The 17712-nt window shown below is 35.3% G+C and overlaps 1 protein-coding gene across 9 annotated transcripts in view; it reads right to left on the bottom strand.

The window, feature by feature from the left end:
* DISP1 (dispatched RND transporter family member 1) overlaps positions 1-17712 on the bottom strand; it is a 162613-nt gene that overhangs the window by 85235 nt on the left and 59666 nt on the right. For 3 of the 9 annotated variants that reach the window (XM_081039013.1, XM_081039014.1, XM_081039016.1), the window contains one exon: positions 12790-12852. The exons of 5 other annotated variants lie outside the window; for them this stretch is intronic. In XM_081039013.1, coding sequence (XP_080895139.1) covers positions 12790-12835 — 46 coding nt within the window. In that variant the 5' untranslated portion in view covers positions 12836-12852. Of the gene's footprint in view, positions 1-12789; positions 12853-16202; positions 16327-17712 lie in introns of all 9 variants that reach the window. One more of the 9 variants, XM_081039015.1, reaches the window with a different exon arrangement.

Raw genomic sequence — 17712 nt, 5'->3', positions numbered from 1 at the left:
CCACTCATCACTTCATTCATATAATATTAGCTGAGATTATAGTTGATTTATAGTGCGATCATAGTTAATTTAATTGGGATCATAAGTAATCAATTGAGATCACAGTTCACTATTTTCATATTGATCTATTTTTAATTTTTCAGGTGACTAATTATCCTTCATTAAAAGTATGTCCCAGAAGGTACCACGATTTCAGTATATAAGTGGATACATAAACTATGGTACATGCAGACAATGGAAAATTATTCAGAGCTAAAAAGAAATGAGCTATCAGGCCATGAGGACACATGGAGGAACCTTAAATGCATGTGACTAAGTGAAAGAAGCCAATCTCAAAGGCACGTACTGTACAGTTCCAACTATACAACATTTTGGAAAAGGCGAACTATGAAGACAGTAAAAAGTTCAGTGGTTGCCAGGGACCAAGGGGTGAGGGAAGATGAATAGATGAAGCACACAGGTGTTTTTAGGGCAGTGAATATACTCTGTGTGATATTACAATGATAAATAAATGTCATTATACGGTTGTCCAAATCCCCAGAATGTGCAGCACCACGAGAACCCTGACGCGAATATGGACTTGCGGTGGTGATGCCAAGTCAATGCAGGGTCCATTGTAATAAATGTCCCACTCTGGTGGGGGTGTTGACAATCGGGAAGGCTGTGTGTGCCGGGGCGGGGGGATACGAGAGATCTCTGTACCTTCTCAATTTTCTTGAAGTATGTTCTGGATTATTTTGGTTGTTGCTGTTTTGATTTAAAGCATCACTACCGCCAAGCTTCAGCCTTTCAGACTAAACAGTTATCTACCATGCAGTTTGCAAATTTGTTGAGGGACATTCATTTTCCACATTCTGAGGAAGTTATCACTCATCAGTAGGATCTCCAACAGAAGAAAGGAAACAGAAGCACTGAAAACCAACAAATTAAGGTTGCAGTGAAGTCAAAACTACTCACCAACTATATTTTCTCATCCACTGTTACAGACAATCCAAATTAACTGTATCACGTGAGTTTATATTTATAACATAAATAATGCTTCACATATATTACCTCATTTAATGCTCATTTACATGAAGAGGCAAGTACTATGATTATTGCCATTTTATCAACAAGAAAACAAAGGCTCACAAAAGTTATCCCAAGTTACACAATGAGAAAGCAGCCAAATTGACATTTAAATCCAGGCAGTCTGAATCCAAAGCCCAAACTCTTAACCACTGTACCAATTTCAATTCTAAGGGTTAATATTTATAAGGAAATGTACACTATCCAACACGGAAACCTGTTAAGATTTTAAGAACTAAACTACCTGAATACAACTTGCTTTAATTAATCTTACTAATTTACCTGATTATACAGTATATATTATACCTTTTTTAAACTTTATAGTAAAATTATTTGAACTCTTGAAGCCAGAAACCTTTTGGGGGTGTTTAACATTTCATTATTTTTGGAAGAAATGGATTAAGTTAACAGATAGCTCTATATAGAACTACTTAAGATTAAATTTCCTCTCGCTCTAGTTCAATTATCTCATTCCTTTACACCAGACAATGTAAAATAAGACCCTCACCCTTTGCAATGAGGACACAATACCCATAAATACTCTGAATCACTCATTTTCTTACTCTTAACCAGTTCACCACCTTGCAAATCAAAAATGAAAATTCAACTAAGAGGTCATGTTCTATTTTTCTTAGGCAGATATTGAAAGCAAATAACTCTTAAAACTGTTTTAAACATCCTCTTAGCATTAGAATCTGAGAGTCTGTTTTCTTGATTCCCACCCTCCCACCCCCATCCCAGCTCCTTAAAATCAACAGTTTGAAAATTGCAGGAGACAGCACATTGACATGGAAAGATTGTATTAAACATAATTTCTGTGAACTTTGGTGTTCTCAGGGCCTTGTAGGAATCGACTGAAGAAAGTAAACTAGTATATTCATAGAAAGTGTTATTTCAAACAGAAGCTGCTTAAAAAGGTATTTGCAATTTATTTTCTAAAAAGATATTTAAATCCTTTCTCCTGAAACAGTAAAGATTAAATATCACAAAAGTTAAACTAATTCAAGTTAGTTGGGTGCTTAGATAAACTAGATCAGGACCCAGTATACTAACTAGATCATTTAATTTAAACTAGTCAAAAAGCTGCGCTCAGATATACAGATGTAAGGGAATGAAAGTCATGTAATATAACCAAACCCTGAATGCAACCTCAAACACTATCTATTAAAAATGGAAACAATACCTTCTCTGCTAACCACAGTGAGCTGTTATGTAGGTCATATGAGATGTTGTATTTGAAAATGTTTTAAACCACAAGGCATTTCTTTAATTGAAAAAAATTATTCTTGTTATTATGAAACTAAAAATTCAGCAGGAAGGATTTCAAGAGTTATAAATTATCTACGAATTTTCCATTTGTTTTTCAACAGAATCACTTTTTAAAGAACACTGTATGCCACATAAAAACAAAGTTGATACTTTAATAATTGTGTTTCTTTTCCCAACAGCCTGCTGTATGACTTCAGTGTTTAAAGAAAATAATTCTCCTGACCACCTCTGAAAAAAACATTCTGATACTGGCTTAAAATTTTATAATACATCAGCTAGTGCAGACTTTTTCCATTCAAAACAATGTTTATATCCCCGAAGTTAAATTTCTTCCATATACTCTAAGCTATAACCCCCGAGAAAGTGACCAGAACTTTACAAATAAAAGGATTTAATCAGAAAGCTTATGTTTTTTCTCAAAGAACATGGCTAGTGAAATTCAGATGGCAGCAATTCATCTGCAAGAGATCAAGACACAAAGCAGAAGGAAAAAAAATGACAGGAAAAATGTACTACTAACTGTGAAGATTTAAGACTTAGATGGAAGAAGACGCATTCTTAGGATTCAGATTAGATACAGAATTTTTTCTTTGAAAGTAAATCCAAAATGAACATACCCATGTTTTTAAGGCATGTGTAAGTTAACAAAGACACCAAGTACTGTAGCCTCTGAAAATATAGAAAAGTAAATGTAACAAAACTGGTACGTATTTTAATAATATAAAACACTCAAATGAAAGTGAAAGCTATAGATGTTGAGAAATGTTTCCCTGAGGGAATGGAGCCTACCTCATTATTTCTGGATTTAACCAGAACTATTAAGAGCAAAATTAAATTATTCACGACAGGTTCATTGAATCGCCTCCTACAAAGTTCAACAAAGCATCCTAGAAATATAGAACAACTCCCCATAAGTTACACTGACAAATGTGCTTTAAAAAAATATACGAAACTAGATGCTAATGGTATTTTAATTATATTTTCAAAAATTACATCATGCTCTTATTTTTAAACAACTTTATGGAAGTGTAACTTATAAAATGTACAGATTTTAAGCAGTTCAGATTTTAAACAGTTCAATGAGTTTTGACAAATGGATAGACACATCCATGTAACCACTGTACCCAACTACGTATTTCCATCACCATAGGTTTTCTCGGACCTCTTTGCAGCCAGTTTCCCCACTGTACATCAGGGAACCAGTGATCTAATGTCTATATTCACAGATTACTTTTGTGTGTTCTAGAACTTTGTAAATGGAACCATATGATATGTACTCTTTTGTTTTATGTCTCTTTTATTCAACATGTCTGTGAGATTCACCCATACTGTTGTGTGTATCAGTCTTTTGTTCATTTTTATTGAGGAGTGTGGATTCCCTGGAATGATTACATCACAATTTGTTTATCCATTCCCCTAAATAGACATTTAGGTTGTTTCCAGGTTTTTTATATTATAAATAAAGCTGCTATGAACATTCATGAACAAGTCATTTTGTGGGCACATGTTCCCATTTCTTTGGGGTAAGTATGTAGGTGGAATTGCTGGGAATAAGGTATATTTATGTTTACTATGAAACTGCCTTCTTTGTAAGTAGTTACGCCATTTTACACTCTCATTAGAAACGTTCCCCTTCTTCTGCTTTCTCTGCAACACTTGTTATACTCAGTCTTTTAAATTTTAGACATTCTGGTGGTTGTAAGTGGTATCTCCTTGTGGTTTTTAAATAATTGAAGTGTCTTTTCAAGTCTGCCCATTTAAAAAAATTATTTGTCGTATCATTATAAGTTCTTTAAATATTCTAGATACAATCCCTTTGTCAGACATTGTGTTACAAATATTTTGTCTTACTTTGTGCCTTGCGTTTTCATTTTTTAAATGGTATTTTTTAAAGAGAAATGTGGAATTATCTTGATGTCCAATTTATCAAAATGTTTTATCTTATGACTAGTGCTTTCTTTGTCCTAAGAAATTGCTATGAACTGAATGTGTCCTCCCAAAAATGTTAAGATTATGGTAGATCCTAATGTCCAAGATATTAGGAGGTGGTGCCTTTAGGAGGTGAAAGGTCATGTGGGTGGAGCCCTCATGAATGGGATTAGCATTCTTATAAAAGGGGCTCCAGAGCCCTAATTTCTTCTTCCATGTGAGGACACATGAGAAGTCTGAGACCTGGAAGTGGGTTCTCACCTGATCTTCCTCTCATCCTGATCCTCGACTTCCAGCCTCCAGAACTGTAATAAAATCTGTTGTTTGTACGCCACCCAGTCAGTCGTATTTTGTTACAGCAGCTGAACAGACCAAGAAATCTTTGCCTAGCCTAAGGTCACGAAGATCTTCAGTTTTCTTCTGAAAATTTTGGTTTTAGGTTTTACAATATTTAGGTCCATGATCTATTTTTAGATAATTTTTGTATTTGCTGTCAAGGTTATTTCCTCCTCTCTTCTAAGTGATCCAGTTAACCCAGCATCTTATATTGAAAACTCTAACCTTTCTCCATTTAATGGCCTGGGCATCTTTACTGAAAAGGCAATTGACCAGATATGTGTGGGCCTACTTCTAGATTCTTTATTTTGTCCCATTTATCTATTTGCCTATAAATCATGTTCTTTTAAAGGGTAAATTGTACGTTATTCCCTCTGTCTTGGGGTAAGGCGTCAGAACGAGGGCAACTGCTGATGCTAATGTAGATCCAGCATCCCTTCACAAATGAATGGTAATTCACAGGTTGAGAAAAATGGCAAAGGTTTGTATTCAGTATTCTTTTAAAATGATCAGTTATTTTTAAACAATAAATATAAGCCAAGCTAACACTGAAATGTGTTGAACTAGTTTCCTAAGTTGACCGTTCTTTAGTTAACTACTTGGAATGAGTACAGAGGAAAAACAAAAAAGCATCAAGGGGGGATAGGCCTATAAAAGTGGTGAATAAGTCTTTCAGAATTTCCTGATATGCTCCAACTGGCTTTCTGGATGATGTCTCCTTAGGCTCGTCCCCGGTCATTTGTTCCAAACCATAACCACCCAGCCCTGGCATCCTAGGTCAGCCATTTGCACATCACAATCAAGAGTTATGAGTTCACTCCTTTACAGAAAAAATGGAGACCATCCTTTAAATATTGAAATTCTTCTATTATCTTTAGGCATCCTTGTTCCTTCCCAGGAAGGAAGGAAGAAGAAAGAAGAAACGTATCCCTACTCAGGTGCTTATTTTTCGACCGTGTCCTTAATCTTTGGGTCAAACCAGTGTCTTAGGCAGTGCTTCTGAATCTCAGGAATTTCTCTGGAATCCTCAGGAATTCTCAGTATCATAAGTCATTCTGTATTTTTCATTGTTAAGATTTTAAATAAAGAGTGACAAGAATTATATATACAGTGAATAATTGCTTCATGATAAGGTTATACTAAAAGTTTCAGAGGTTTTTCTATAACACAAGATATTTATGAATAAAGACATGGCTTATTATTAACAACCAATAAAATATATTGTGACAAGATTATATTTCAATAACATGTAAAAATGATCTGTACCTGATATAGACATCTAATAATAGAAAACATTACGTGAAGTGAACATTAACCTAGTGTCCAATAGAAATCATTTTAAAATCAAAAGATAATACCACAAATATTTGAGATAAAAGTCACCATTTTTAAATGAAATTTTAAAACACACAAAACAGTGAGAGTCTTTTATCTTTGATTCATGACAAATACACTAGTATAGAAAAACTTCTTTTATTTTTGCATAGATGGTATGATCTCCAAGTTGGGCATTTGGGTACACTTTACTTCATTTAAGCTCATTTTCTTTTTTAACAATAAAGTTATTTGTCTCCGTGCTCTGACTTTGGTTTTGTTATTCAAGTCAATATTGCTTTGCTAATTGAGATTATATAGATCAGTTTCTGATTTCACTATTCCATAGCCACATTCACATCTTCTCTTTGCTTTTGTACTATTAAAGAATTTACAGATAATTATAGCCTATGGCAGATATCAAACACTGGAAACCACCAGTGAACATTATTAGGTATTTCAGTAATGCAACATTTGGAACTCTTAGCAAGGTTAGTAGCATTACACAGAATCCATGTCCAAATTGCCAATTTAAGAATTTATTTTGCCGTCAAAACTTGTTATTTCTGGGAAAACCACTCACTGGAATCATACAAAGTATACTATGTAAAGAAACTTACTAATACTTATTTTCTTTGCAAGAATGACTCTCCTTTAGCAATAGACAGGGCGAGAGAATACACCCCAACCCATGGCAACAGCCACCAGCAAGACTGATTGTGAACCTTTGTCTCCTACAGGCTCCTGTCCAGGTTTCCAGAAATGTCTATCTTAACCTGCAAATCCCTGTGTCAGTTTCCTGCTCTTGCTTTGGACTTGATATCAATGGATTCCTTTGCATCAGCCATCTCTGCCTTGATTTCTAAACCTTAATTCTCACAGAAGAATTATAATACTTTCCGTTTTCCTGATCTCTCCATCATTTGGGATCTGAAAAAAAGGAAGCAAATCCCGCATGAAAACACTTCTGTTGGATATCTTCTTCTCCCTAACCCATTCCTACTCCCACTCCATTGATTTTCTGCCATCAAAAGAACTCAAAAAAGCAGAGCTCTCAGCTATGACTGATCTCAAAATGATTTAAACTCATGGAATGAACAAAATGTTCATTACTTTCTTTGTTAAGGTTTCTGCTCTGAAACAGCAAAAGGGAAAAGGTGTAAAAGAAGTTTCTTTCAAGATTGTCAAAAATGACAATTGTCTCTCTTTGAATGTCATGATATATATTGCTGAAGCAAGGTTAAGAAATTTTAAAAAATTATATTCACCCATTATCCCATGTCTTTAACGTAATAGGTATTTTATTATTTTTTTTTTATTTCTTGTAGCCTTTGCCCCAAACAAGATGTATTTCATGCAGTTGTAATAATATGTGGGTAGGACTATGAGAAAAATAGTCACATGGGGAAAATGATAAACCAATGAAAAACTTACATTTGAAAGAAAAATAGAATCACAACAGAGATAGCATCCCAACTCCTACTGTTTGCATTCTGTCACCTTTAACGAGAACATCTCTTGAAAAGTGCCTTTTATGCAGGAGTCTTTAGGAATTGGGAAAAGCACTTATTGGGAGAAAACAGATTTACCTATCATCAATCAGTTCAACAGACAAGGCAAACAATGTAACCGGCTTTCAAGGGATTAAACATCAATTTATTTACTAGTTTACTTAGATTTTGAGGGTTTTTTCTTCTCTCATTCTTAACTTAAAAATTCTTGCCCTCGGAAAGGATCCCAACATCCTTTCCCAAAATACACCATAATCAGAAATACAAAATCTACATTTCTTAAAGTGTAAAATATATTTTTAAATAAGTTAAAATTGAGAAAAAAGTATTTATTTTAAATGTTTCAAGGTTAAAAACAAGTAAAAAATGAAATAAACTAAGAAATATCTTAAAAGTCATTCAAATTGGAAAAAAAACAAAAACCCACAAAAACAACTGAATATAAAGTTACTCCAGATAAGGTTGTCACGAAAAGAACATGAAAAGAAACCTTAAAATTTTCATTAATTCTGATAAAAATTAACACTCTCGGTGTTTAGGAAGATTTAGTTACTCTCTCCCTCTGTGTGAGAGAAAATAAGAATTATTCGAACACTTTCTGCTTTGTCTGTTATCTTCAATGTGCAGCAGAGTGTATTCTGTTATCTGATAAAAACACTGAAAACTCAAATGTTACAATTCACTCTCCCATTATGTTGAATGTTCTAATTTCATAAATTTTTATACTGCTCTACCTTCAGCATTCCCTTGCTCTAGTAAAAAAAAATGACTAAAAGTAGAACTTTTAACTCTTTCCATTCAATAAAAATACCACAGGAAATTTTACTTCTAAAAATTCTTTACTTCTTCAGATTGGCTTGTCCAACACATGCTATAGCTTGAATTTTTTCCTTTTTCAGTTTGCCCAATGTATATGTGTATATATGTCTGTAGGGATTTGCTCCGTCTCATTCGTGCCCATGCAGTAGGCAGCCCACATTTCACCTGTGATGCCTATTATGATTGGCTAGTCGATCTAGAATTCAAACTCACTAGAAGGCCTTTCCCTCCATTGAAGCACAGCTATCACTTCGAAGTGAATGGAGGGAACTCAAACAGGGCCATGTTGTAGCTATTTAGGGTAACTCTATAAAGCTCAACCATCTCCTAGAAATGGTCTTCAATGAAGCAAGGGGTATGAAACGCCAACTTGTTCCTAACATTCAAGCAAATCCACCCAAAATGGTGAGCTCCGTAAAGTTTCACAGTCATTATTTCAGGGATCTGCAGCCGAGGATCCAGGAGAGTCCCAGTCTGAACCCATGATGGGTGACTCAGATTGGTGACTTAAATAGTTCAGTGGTAATGGGTCAGCAGTGTCACCTCTCTGCTATTGTGATCTCCAACCCCAGTTCAACCTGCCAACTTAGGCCAAAAGCTCTTTTTCCATTGGTAAAGATATCATTATTCTGAACACAAAAATATTTAAGAACAAAAAAACCAACCAACCAAACAAAAAAACCCAATGTGACATTTATAAATAGTAAAGCAAAAGAAACCATAAACGAAATGAAAAGGCATCCTATTGGATGGGAGAAAATACTTGCAAATCATGTATCTGATAAGAGGCTAATGTCTAAAATATATAAAGAACTCACACAACTCAACAGCAAAAAACCCAAACAATCTGATTGAAAAATGGCTGAGCATCTGATTTTTCCAAAGACACACAGATGGCCAACAGGTACCAGAAAAGACGCTCTGCATCATTAATCATCAGGGAAATGCAAATCAAAACCACAGTGAGGTTTCGCAATTGTTGGACTGGATATTATGAAAAAGACTAGAAATAACAAGTATTGGTAAGGATGTGGATAAAAGGGAACACTTGTGGACTGTGGGTGGGATTGTAAATTGGTGCAGCCACTGTGAAAAACTGTACGGAGGTGTCTCAAACAATTAAAAGTATATCACCATATAAACTAGCAATTCCACTTCTGGGTGTTTATCCAAAGAAAATGAAAACATTGACCAAAAAAGATATGCACTCCCATGTTCATTGCAGCATTAGTTTCAATAGCTAAGACATGGAAACAACCTAAATGTCCATTGATGGATGAATGGATAGAGAAGTTGTGAGGTGTGGTGTGTGTGTGTGTGTGTGTGTGTGTGTGTGTGTGTGTATTATTCAGCCATAAAGAATTAAATCTTGCCATTTGTGACAACATGGATGGACCGCAAGTGTATTATGCTAAGTGAAATAAGTCAGAGAGAGAAAGACAAATACCATATGACCTCTGTTGTAGGTGGAATCTAAAAAATAAATAAACCAAGTTCATAGGTACAGAGAACAGACTGGTGGTTGCCAGAGGCGGGAAGTGGGTAATGGGAAAAATTTTGTTTTGTTTTGTTTTTTTAATTTAAATTGAATAAATAAATAAATAAGACAAGATTAAATTTAAAAAACAATATGATATTTATAAATAATTACCAACTTCAGAAAACTATTATGCCTGAAACTAACAAATATTTTGAACTATGAATTTAAGAGTACTGGGAGTAGAAAATACCTTGACAAGTTTCTTTTCATTTCAACTGCCTGAGAAATGTCCAGATGCTCTGGCTATGATCAGAAGAACAGCCAATCCGAAGGATGACAAGCAGCCAGGAAAATAAGGGCTTGGAGGTCAGGTATTCAAACAAATATTTCAAAAATGTGCCCGTGTTTAAGCAACATTTTAAGGTATAAGAGGGTAACACACAGCAGCTTTCAGTTTCCAGTTTCCCATTAACCTGACACCAGGGAAGAAACCTGATAATATGGAATCTCTGATACTGATCCTTCAGCTTCTTTGACCATGTCTTCCCACTCCAAATCCTTTATAGCTGGCTTTTAAAAATATCCCAACCACACACTTTGTGTTTATGGATAGTTGTACATTTGGCAATAAACTGGCCCTTCCCAGAAATGTCTGCAGTTTAACATGCCAGTGCCCAGAGAATTCTACGAGATGCATTCCACTGAACTGTAAATTCCCAGAAAGAATCATTTCGAACAAGTAATCCTCTGCCTTTAGGTAAACCAGATTAACTCCAACTGATCTCTCTGGAAACTCTTTCCGTAAACATGATGTTTCAGATCACTTGTAGCTATTTTCAACTCCCTTTTGGCAAAGGATTTTTCTTTCTAGGCTTTCTAGGTCAAATGATTGGCCTTATGCAAGCAAAGTTTGCCTTGAGTCAATCTGCTTCAAAGGAGACGCAACATAAGATGGTCTCTGAAAGCAGTTCTCACATCAAAGGACACTCCAACTTCCTATACCTTTGGAATTGACAGGGTTAGTCTGTGCAAGCAACAACTTCAAAGCGCTGGCCCCCAGCCAGCCACAGTGGGGCTCAGTGGCCTGTCATACTAAGTTAATGCTCCTTGCGGAAGAAATGCAGGTATTATTTACTAGAGAGAGCTAAATATTGTCTTCATACAGTCAGTGGACCTTTGTCTGAAAATCAGTTTGGGTGCTTTGTTGACATTTTCAGAGTCATTTTAAAGCATGTAGTAGGTGCTTAATAAACATTATTGCATGCACGAATATCCGAATCTGATAGCACACAAAACAAGTGCAAACCATCAGCTACCCCTGTCATCAGGAATGTCACCTAATAAACCTCAGGACTTTGCTCTGCTTCCTGCCTCTGGTGTCCTCTCGGCACTCACGGTTCAGATGTCCCACAGCCCATCTCTCTCTGCTCTCTCTGCCATGGCATCAGAAAAATGTAGAGGAGAAACATGAAAGGAATTTGAGCATCGGCTCCCTTATTTGCGTTGGAGAGGTATCCCTGGAAGGTTTTCTCCTCACCCCCTTCTGTCGCTATAGTTATTAATATCTGCCCTCAATTTGTTTTTTCAAAAGACAGTTATGCCATATGGCAGCAGAATCGAAACTTTTTTCTTCTACCCCTCATGAGCAAAGTAATCTTGAGCACATACCCCCAATTTGGAATATAAATTAGAGAAATATACTTTTATATCAATTAGGTAAATTTGAATACACACAAATTAGAAATGTTATAAGGACAGACGAAGTAAATAACATATTATTCTATTTTATTTATTAATGGTTCAAAAATTGTTTCACTAAAACATTATTTTATTAATTTATACATTCATATAATGAGAATAGTGTTATTACACATGCTTTTAAAAAAAATCTTGATTTAATCCTTTGTGATAAAGTGATCTGCAAGTCTGGTTCTAACTTTTTTTTTTAATGTACTTTTAAAAAATGTATGTACTTAGTTTTAGTGGCCGTCACACTTGGGGAAAAAACTCTCATAAATATCATGTACATTCAAATGAAAGAAACACATCTGTAGCTGCATGTCCAAATCATGCCATTTGTTTTTCAGTTTCACCCATCAGTTGTTAGAGATTTGTCTTCATGTACTAGGTGTAATTAAAAATGTTAAAATGCTATAAGTGAGGACTTCAGTTGCTAATACCTCAAGGTACAATGTGCACATAGGGTGAAATCAGTCTAGACACGTATCTAGTAAGTTGACGAACTAGGGTTCAAAGCCAGGACGTACAATTTCAAAGTCATTGCTATAAACCCTTGCTACTTAAAGTGTGATCTACGACCAGCTGCATTTGCTGAGAGCTTGTTAGAAATGCTGGTTCTCAGGCCCCACTGCAGATCTGCTGACTGAATCTGCTTTCTAACGAGCTCCCCAGATGATTTGTATGTACATTAAAACCGAGAAGCACTATTCTAAAACATTTCCATATATAATAAAACCACTTTAATGTCTAGTATCTAAGCACACTGAACGCCTGTCTACAGGCAGGCACTAGAGAATTCAACTTCAAATGGTCTGATATCTAGACAGCCTGAAATGACTTACATTTGAGTCAGAGACACATAACTATCTATTTCTCCAGATTTTCTTTTTACCATGATAGCTCACCAGAGAAATACATACATAGTCTGCATTAGTTAGGCTTTCTAGGGAAAAGCTTCCATAAAATCATGATTTATATGAATATCTTAGTCTCTTATTATTGCACAGCAATGTAAGAAGCGGTCACTGTATTTTCTGCAAAACCACTATGAGCCCCATAAAACATGAACTACTCAGAGGTATGAACGATGTCTTAAGTTATTTTGTATCATTAGGAAATAATATAGTGCCTCAGTACATAGTAGCAACACAATTAATATTTGCTGAATGGATATGCGGAAGAATGAATACGACTATCATCTGGGCTCCTACCGTGATACACATGGCATCTACTGTTTCATATCCTCACAACAATCCTTAGAAGCAATCCTTAGAAGGAGCTGGAAGCTCAGAGAGGGAAAGTAACTTACCCAACATTACATACCTGACAGGAGACTGGATTTAAATTCAGGTCTGACTTCAAAGCCCATGAGCTAGACCAGTGGTTCTGAAAACAGGTGAATATCAGAATCAAATAACTTTTAACAAATAGATTCCCACTTCTCTAAGTACCCCTTGTGTACTGATTGCTCTGACTCTTAGAGCGATGCTGTTTCACATACTCGTAAAATATTCACAAAATCAACAAACCCCCAAACTGAATACATAGTCACAATTAATCGGACGAAGGGGTTGGAGAGGAACGATCCCCAACAAACTCCAGCTAACACTATTTTGACTGAATACTGGAAGACCAAAGAAAAAAAGAACAGTACACAAATATTATATCCGAGTTAGCAAATTAATTTCTCATGGGGGCACAGCCTAGCAATGCTGAAACTCCTTTCTATCACCGTTTCTCAACCTTGGCACTATTGGCACTTGGGGCCCTATAATTCTTTGTTATGGGGGACTGTCCTGGGCACTATAGGATATTTAGGACATTCCTGGCCTCTACTCACTAGATGCCATTAGCAGTCCGCCACCCTGAGCTGTGACAACCTAAGACATCTCCAGACATTGCCAAATGTCCCCCGGGGGACAAAATTGCCTGCAGTTAGAACCACTACTTTCTGTGTATATGAGGCTTGAATAAATAAGTCAATATATTGTAGATAATGAGAGCCATGGTGGAAAAAAGAAGTGACAAACAAGAAAAGGGGGAACATTAGAAAGAACCCGATCCTGTTGGATTTGAGTCAGAGGGAAGAACTCAAGGTATTTACTATATAGGAAAAGGTCGGACAATTAAGTTCGCGAACTTCCCACCCTGCACTTACATGGTGGGAAGTTCGCAAACTGAATTGTCCGATCTCGTATATCAATAGGTATACACCTATACATGTGTTACAGATGTGTGAGTATATACATGTGTTACAGATGTGTTAGTATATACATGTGTAGTTCCGAGTTCTGTCCACTGGAAGGGCTTAGAAACAATGAGCAGCAAGGAGCAGCAAGGAGCTAAGCAGCAATGAGCACGTCCAGCACCCAGACCTTGACTTCTAAATACTAGTCTCCAATAAATGAACCAAGGGCTCCTTGGAACTGCAGGGCTATTGCAGGAAAAATATAAGATGACCCTGAAAGATCGTGTGAGGTTTCAAAGTACAGAAATGCTTAAAAAAAAAAAAGTGGGAAGGAGACAAAAGACAACTCAAAGGAGCTCACAACAGCCACGGGTGGAACAATTAGAGCAATGAAATAAATGAATAATGGTACTGGATTAAAGCCAGTAGCATAAAACAAACATTCATGAGGCCATATTGATGTAAATAACAGGGGGAGAAGGGACAGTTTTTCCTTACAGTAGCTTTCCAATTATTGAACGTAGAACGAAAGATGGAAATGAGAAACTGGGCAAAGACCACAGCAATAACTGGTGCAGGCCAGAGCCGCTATGATTTGATAAGAAACAGGATATCTACATAGTTATCAAAGCATGGATGGCTCTTGACTGCAACAATTATCACTGTGGTATTTGCCTAGTGGTGATTTTCGATGAGAAACGGGATATGTTCAAAGTATCTCCCCACAAGATACTTACTAAACACAAAGGGAAAAACAGTCCCTTTAGAGAGTAAAGAACTGAGCAGACAGCTTAACCAAGTGGTCATCATTACCATCACAGTAATAAGACATATTGAAATCAGATACACTCTCCCCACCGCCCAGCCCCATATGAGGCACTGATTACCCTGTTTCCCCAAAAATAAGACCTAGCCAGACAATCAGCTCTAATGCGTCTTTTGGAGCAAAAATTATATAAGACCGGGTCTTATACTGTATCATATTATATATATACTATCTATATATTATACTATGTTATATAAGACCCAGTCTTATAGTAAAAATAAGAACTCTCACAGATTGAAAGAAACTAGGAAGACACGCCAATTTAGTGCAATGTGGGATCCTGGGTTAGATTCTGAGCCACAGAAAAGACATAAATAGGAAAATTGGCAAAATTTAAATAAGGATTGTAGATCAATTAATAGTGTTATAACAGTGTTAGTTTCCTTGTTTTAATACAGCTCTTACAGTTATGTAAGACAACATGAAGAAAAGCTGGATGAAGGGTCAAGGCGAGCTCTCTGTTAAGAATTCTTAAGGTTTAAAATTATTTCAAACTAAAAAGTTGAAATGCAAATAAAGTCCCTGGGCCCACATGAATGAATAAGAATTCCAGGGTGTGGAGACCTAGGAATTTGTATTTTTAAACAGCCCTAGCGATTCTGATGCACTTACCTGGCAGGAGTTTGGGGACCCTCATCAGCAATCAGGATTTAGGATTTAGAGAAAAGAAGAACAGATCGCAACATTTATCATTTCCTGAGAGTCAACTACAAGACAGGCACTCTATTAGGGGACCAAGATGAGTAAGACAGGATGGGTCCTTGTCTGAAAAGAGCTGCCAGCCTAGCAGCTTTCCTTATAATCAGAGTCTCTCTCATCTTATAAAGTGGGATTGCCCTCCATTTTAGTACAGATGTATTTCGCATTTTGTCTACTTGTAAGCAAATGTAGCACACTGTCAATTTTCCCTGTTTAAGTATAGAATTGTAACACTACACACTGTCCATTTCCAGCACCTGGTATGTATTTCCAATAAACCCTTTGCAAGCGCACTGAACAGACCTGTGGCTGCTTATGCCTGTAACTCTTGTAGTCTGTCTCGACCAATGTATGATCTTTATTTTGGAAAATGTTGAAAAAAGCAATGTTTCTATAAAAAAAACTTTGTACACATGTGCACACTTGGTGGTTGTGGCTTTCTTCTTCTTAGTCTTTTACATTATTTTCTTATGATAAATTTTCATGCTTGAAATTACTGGGTCAGAGGGTATGAATATATTTACGGTGCTTAAATTGCACTGTCAAATTGCCCTCTACACCCTATAATGTGACAAATATCAAGCCTTATTATTTAAAAAACCAAAAAATATTAGTATAAAACACATGAAATTATTCTCCTACCTTATTTTAACTGCCTTTCTAAGTTTCTTTGATATATGGATATATATAGTATATATATATATGTATATATATATATACACATATATATATACACATATATATATATACACACACACATATATATATATATATATATATATATATATATATATATATATACGTATATATACTACATATATCTTTTCTAAAGGCTGGTCCAATCACCTTACATATTTCACCAAAGTCTTTGCATGTAACAGACCTTAACATTCCTTCTAAAAAAATTTGTTCGCAAAATTTATTTTGTAGCTTCCCCAAGATTTCTTTTTTCAACGTCTATTAATTTCTAAATGTTTATACAGATATGCTGACGTTGAACATCCCCTTAATTGTCCTCCTCACCTTTTATTTCCAGTAGGGTTAGCCTGTCATAAGAAGATAAAGAATTCATAAAATTCCATCAAGAAATGCTTTCTTTGTCTTGTCAAATTCCATAGAAAACTAAGGCAGAGAAACGGGAAAAGGCCTAAAAGTAAAACATGTAAGAAATTTTCAAACTGGAACAAAGGAAACATACAGAGAATATTTTTCTCTATTCATTCATGAAGTTACAATGAGAAAAATTTAGTCTCTTTACACTAACCTGACAAATATGCAATATTTCTTCTTCCTTTCTAGACAAAGATACTTTTAAATCTGATGCAGACAAGAGAAGAGTCCACCAAACTTTAATTTCCTTCTCCGTCTGCCATTGTATTGGAGTTTTTCTAAATATTTGCCATTCCCAGATTACTAAAAATAGAATGAGAAACCGCTCCTTTGCAGTGCAGATAACTGGAATAACCCTCTAGAAGTAAAGAAAAATTCACATGCCATCAAGAAGGAATTAAATTCAGAGGCTAAATCCTAAAAGATGAGACAAGATCATTAAAAAAGAAAGTTATTTTTATTTGCAGTGTACATTTTATTTACAATTATTTTATTCTTGATTTTCTTGCAACATGAATACATATGGCAAATAGGCCATAATGAAAAAAAATTAAGAAAACATGAAACTTCTCCATGTCAATTTCAGACAAAAATCAAATAATTCCTTGTGTGTTCATGTAGTGTTTCCTTTAAAGATTTATCAAAATTCCAATTCTATAGAAAAGAAAGTATCTGCTGTTTTCTGAATGTTAGTCATTCAAATCAAATTCTATCTCAAAATTTCCTTTGTTGGTCCAGTCTTGTTAACTTCCCTCTTAAATGTTTTAATTTGATACAATAGTCTTCTTTTATGTGTACATGTTGGATACACAAACACACATAAATATACAGAAAGGTACACAATTTTTTAAAATAAGGCTATCTTTTGTGTCCCTTCCTAAATCTAGAATTAAAGATTGTCAAAGCAGTATTTTTCCTTTAAACCAAAAACTAAGGTATAAATGACCTTAAAAACTTGTAAATAACAACTGAAAATATTATGTGGCTAATTTTACAGTCTTAAACTATACCTTAATGCCAATAGCTTGTCAATAAATACATTACAAAGCTGCAAATATGGCTTTTACCTCAATACTGTAAAGACAGCTGCAAGAAAGAAAACAAAATAAAAGCACTTGTCTGAACATTTTGTTCCTTTCTTAAAATCCATTGATGTAAACAAATGTTTCTTAATCGACAACTCTAAAGGATATTCACAAATTCTGCTTTAGTGGGATATCGTAGGCCTATCAATTTTCTCAGTCAAACAAGTTAAAACCAATTTTCCTATACATATAACACAGCAAGAAATTATTATTTGAGGATGACTATCCACTAAGCTACATAGAGTCTCTCTCCACGCTCAGCTACACTTTCCAAAGAACCATCTTTATTCTTGAGTAGTTCAAAGAGGAAAATGTTGCCCTCTTAAAAACCCAAGTTC

The sequence above is a fragment of the Rhinolophus hipposideros genome, assembly GCF_964194185.1.
Source record: "Rhinolophus hipposideros genome assembly, chromosome: 26".
NCBI lineage: Eukaryota > Metazoa > Chordata > Mammalia > Chiroptera > Rhinolophidae > Rhinolophus > Rhinolophus hipposideros.
This window is presented reverse-complemented; position numbering and strand designations above follow the sequence as displayed.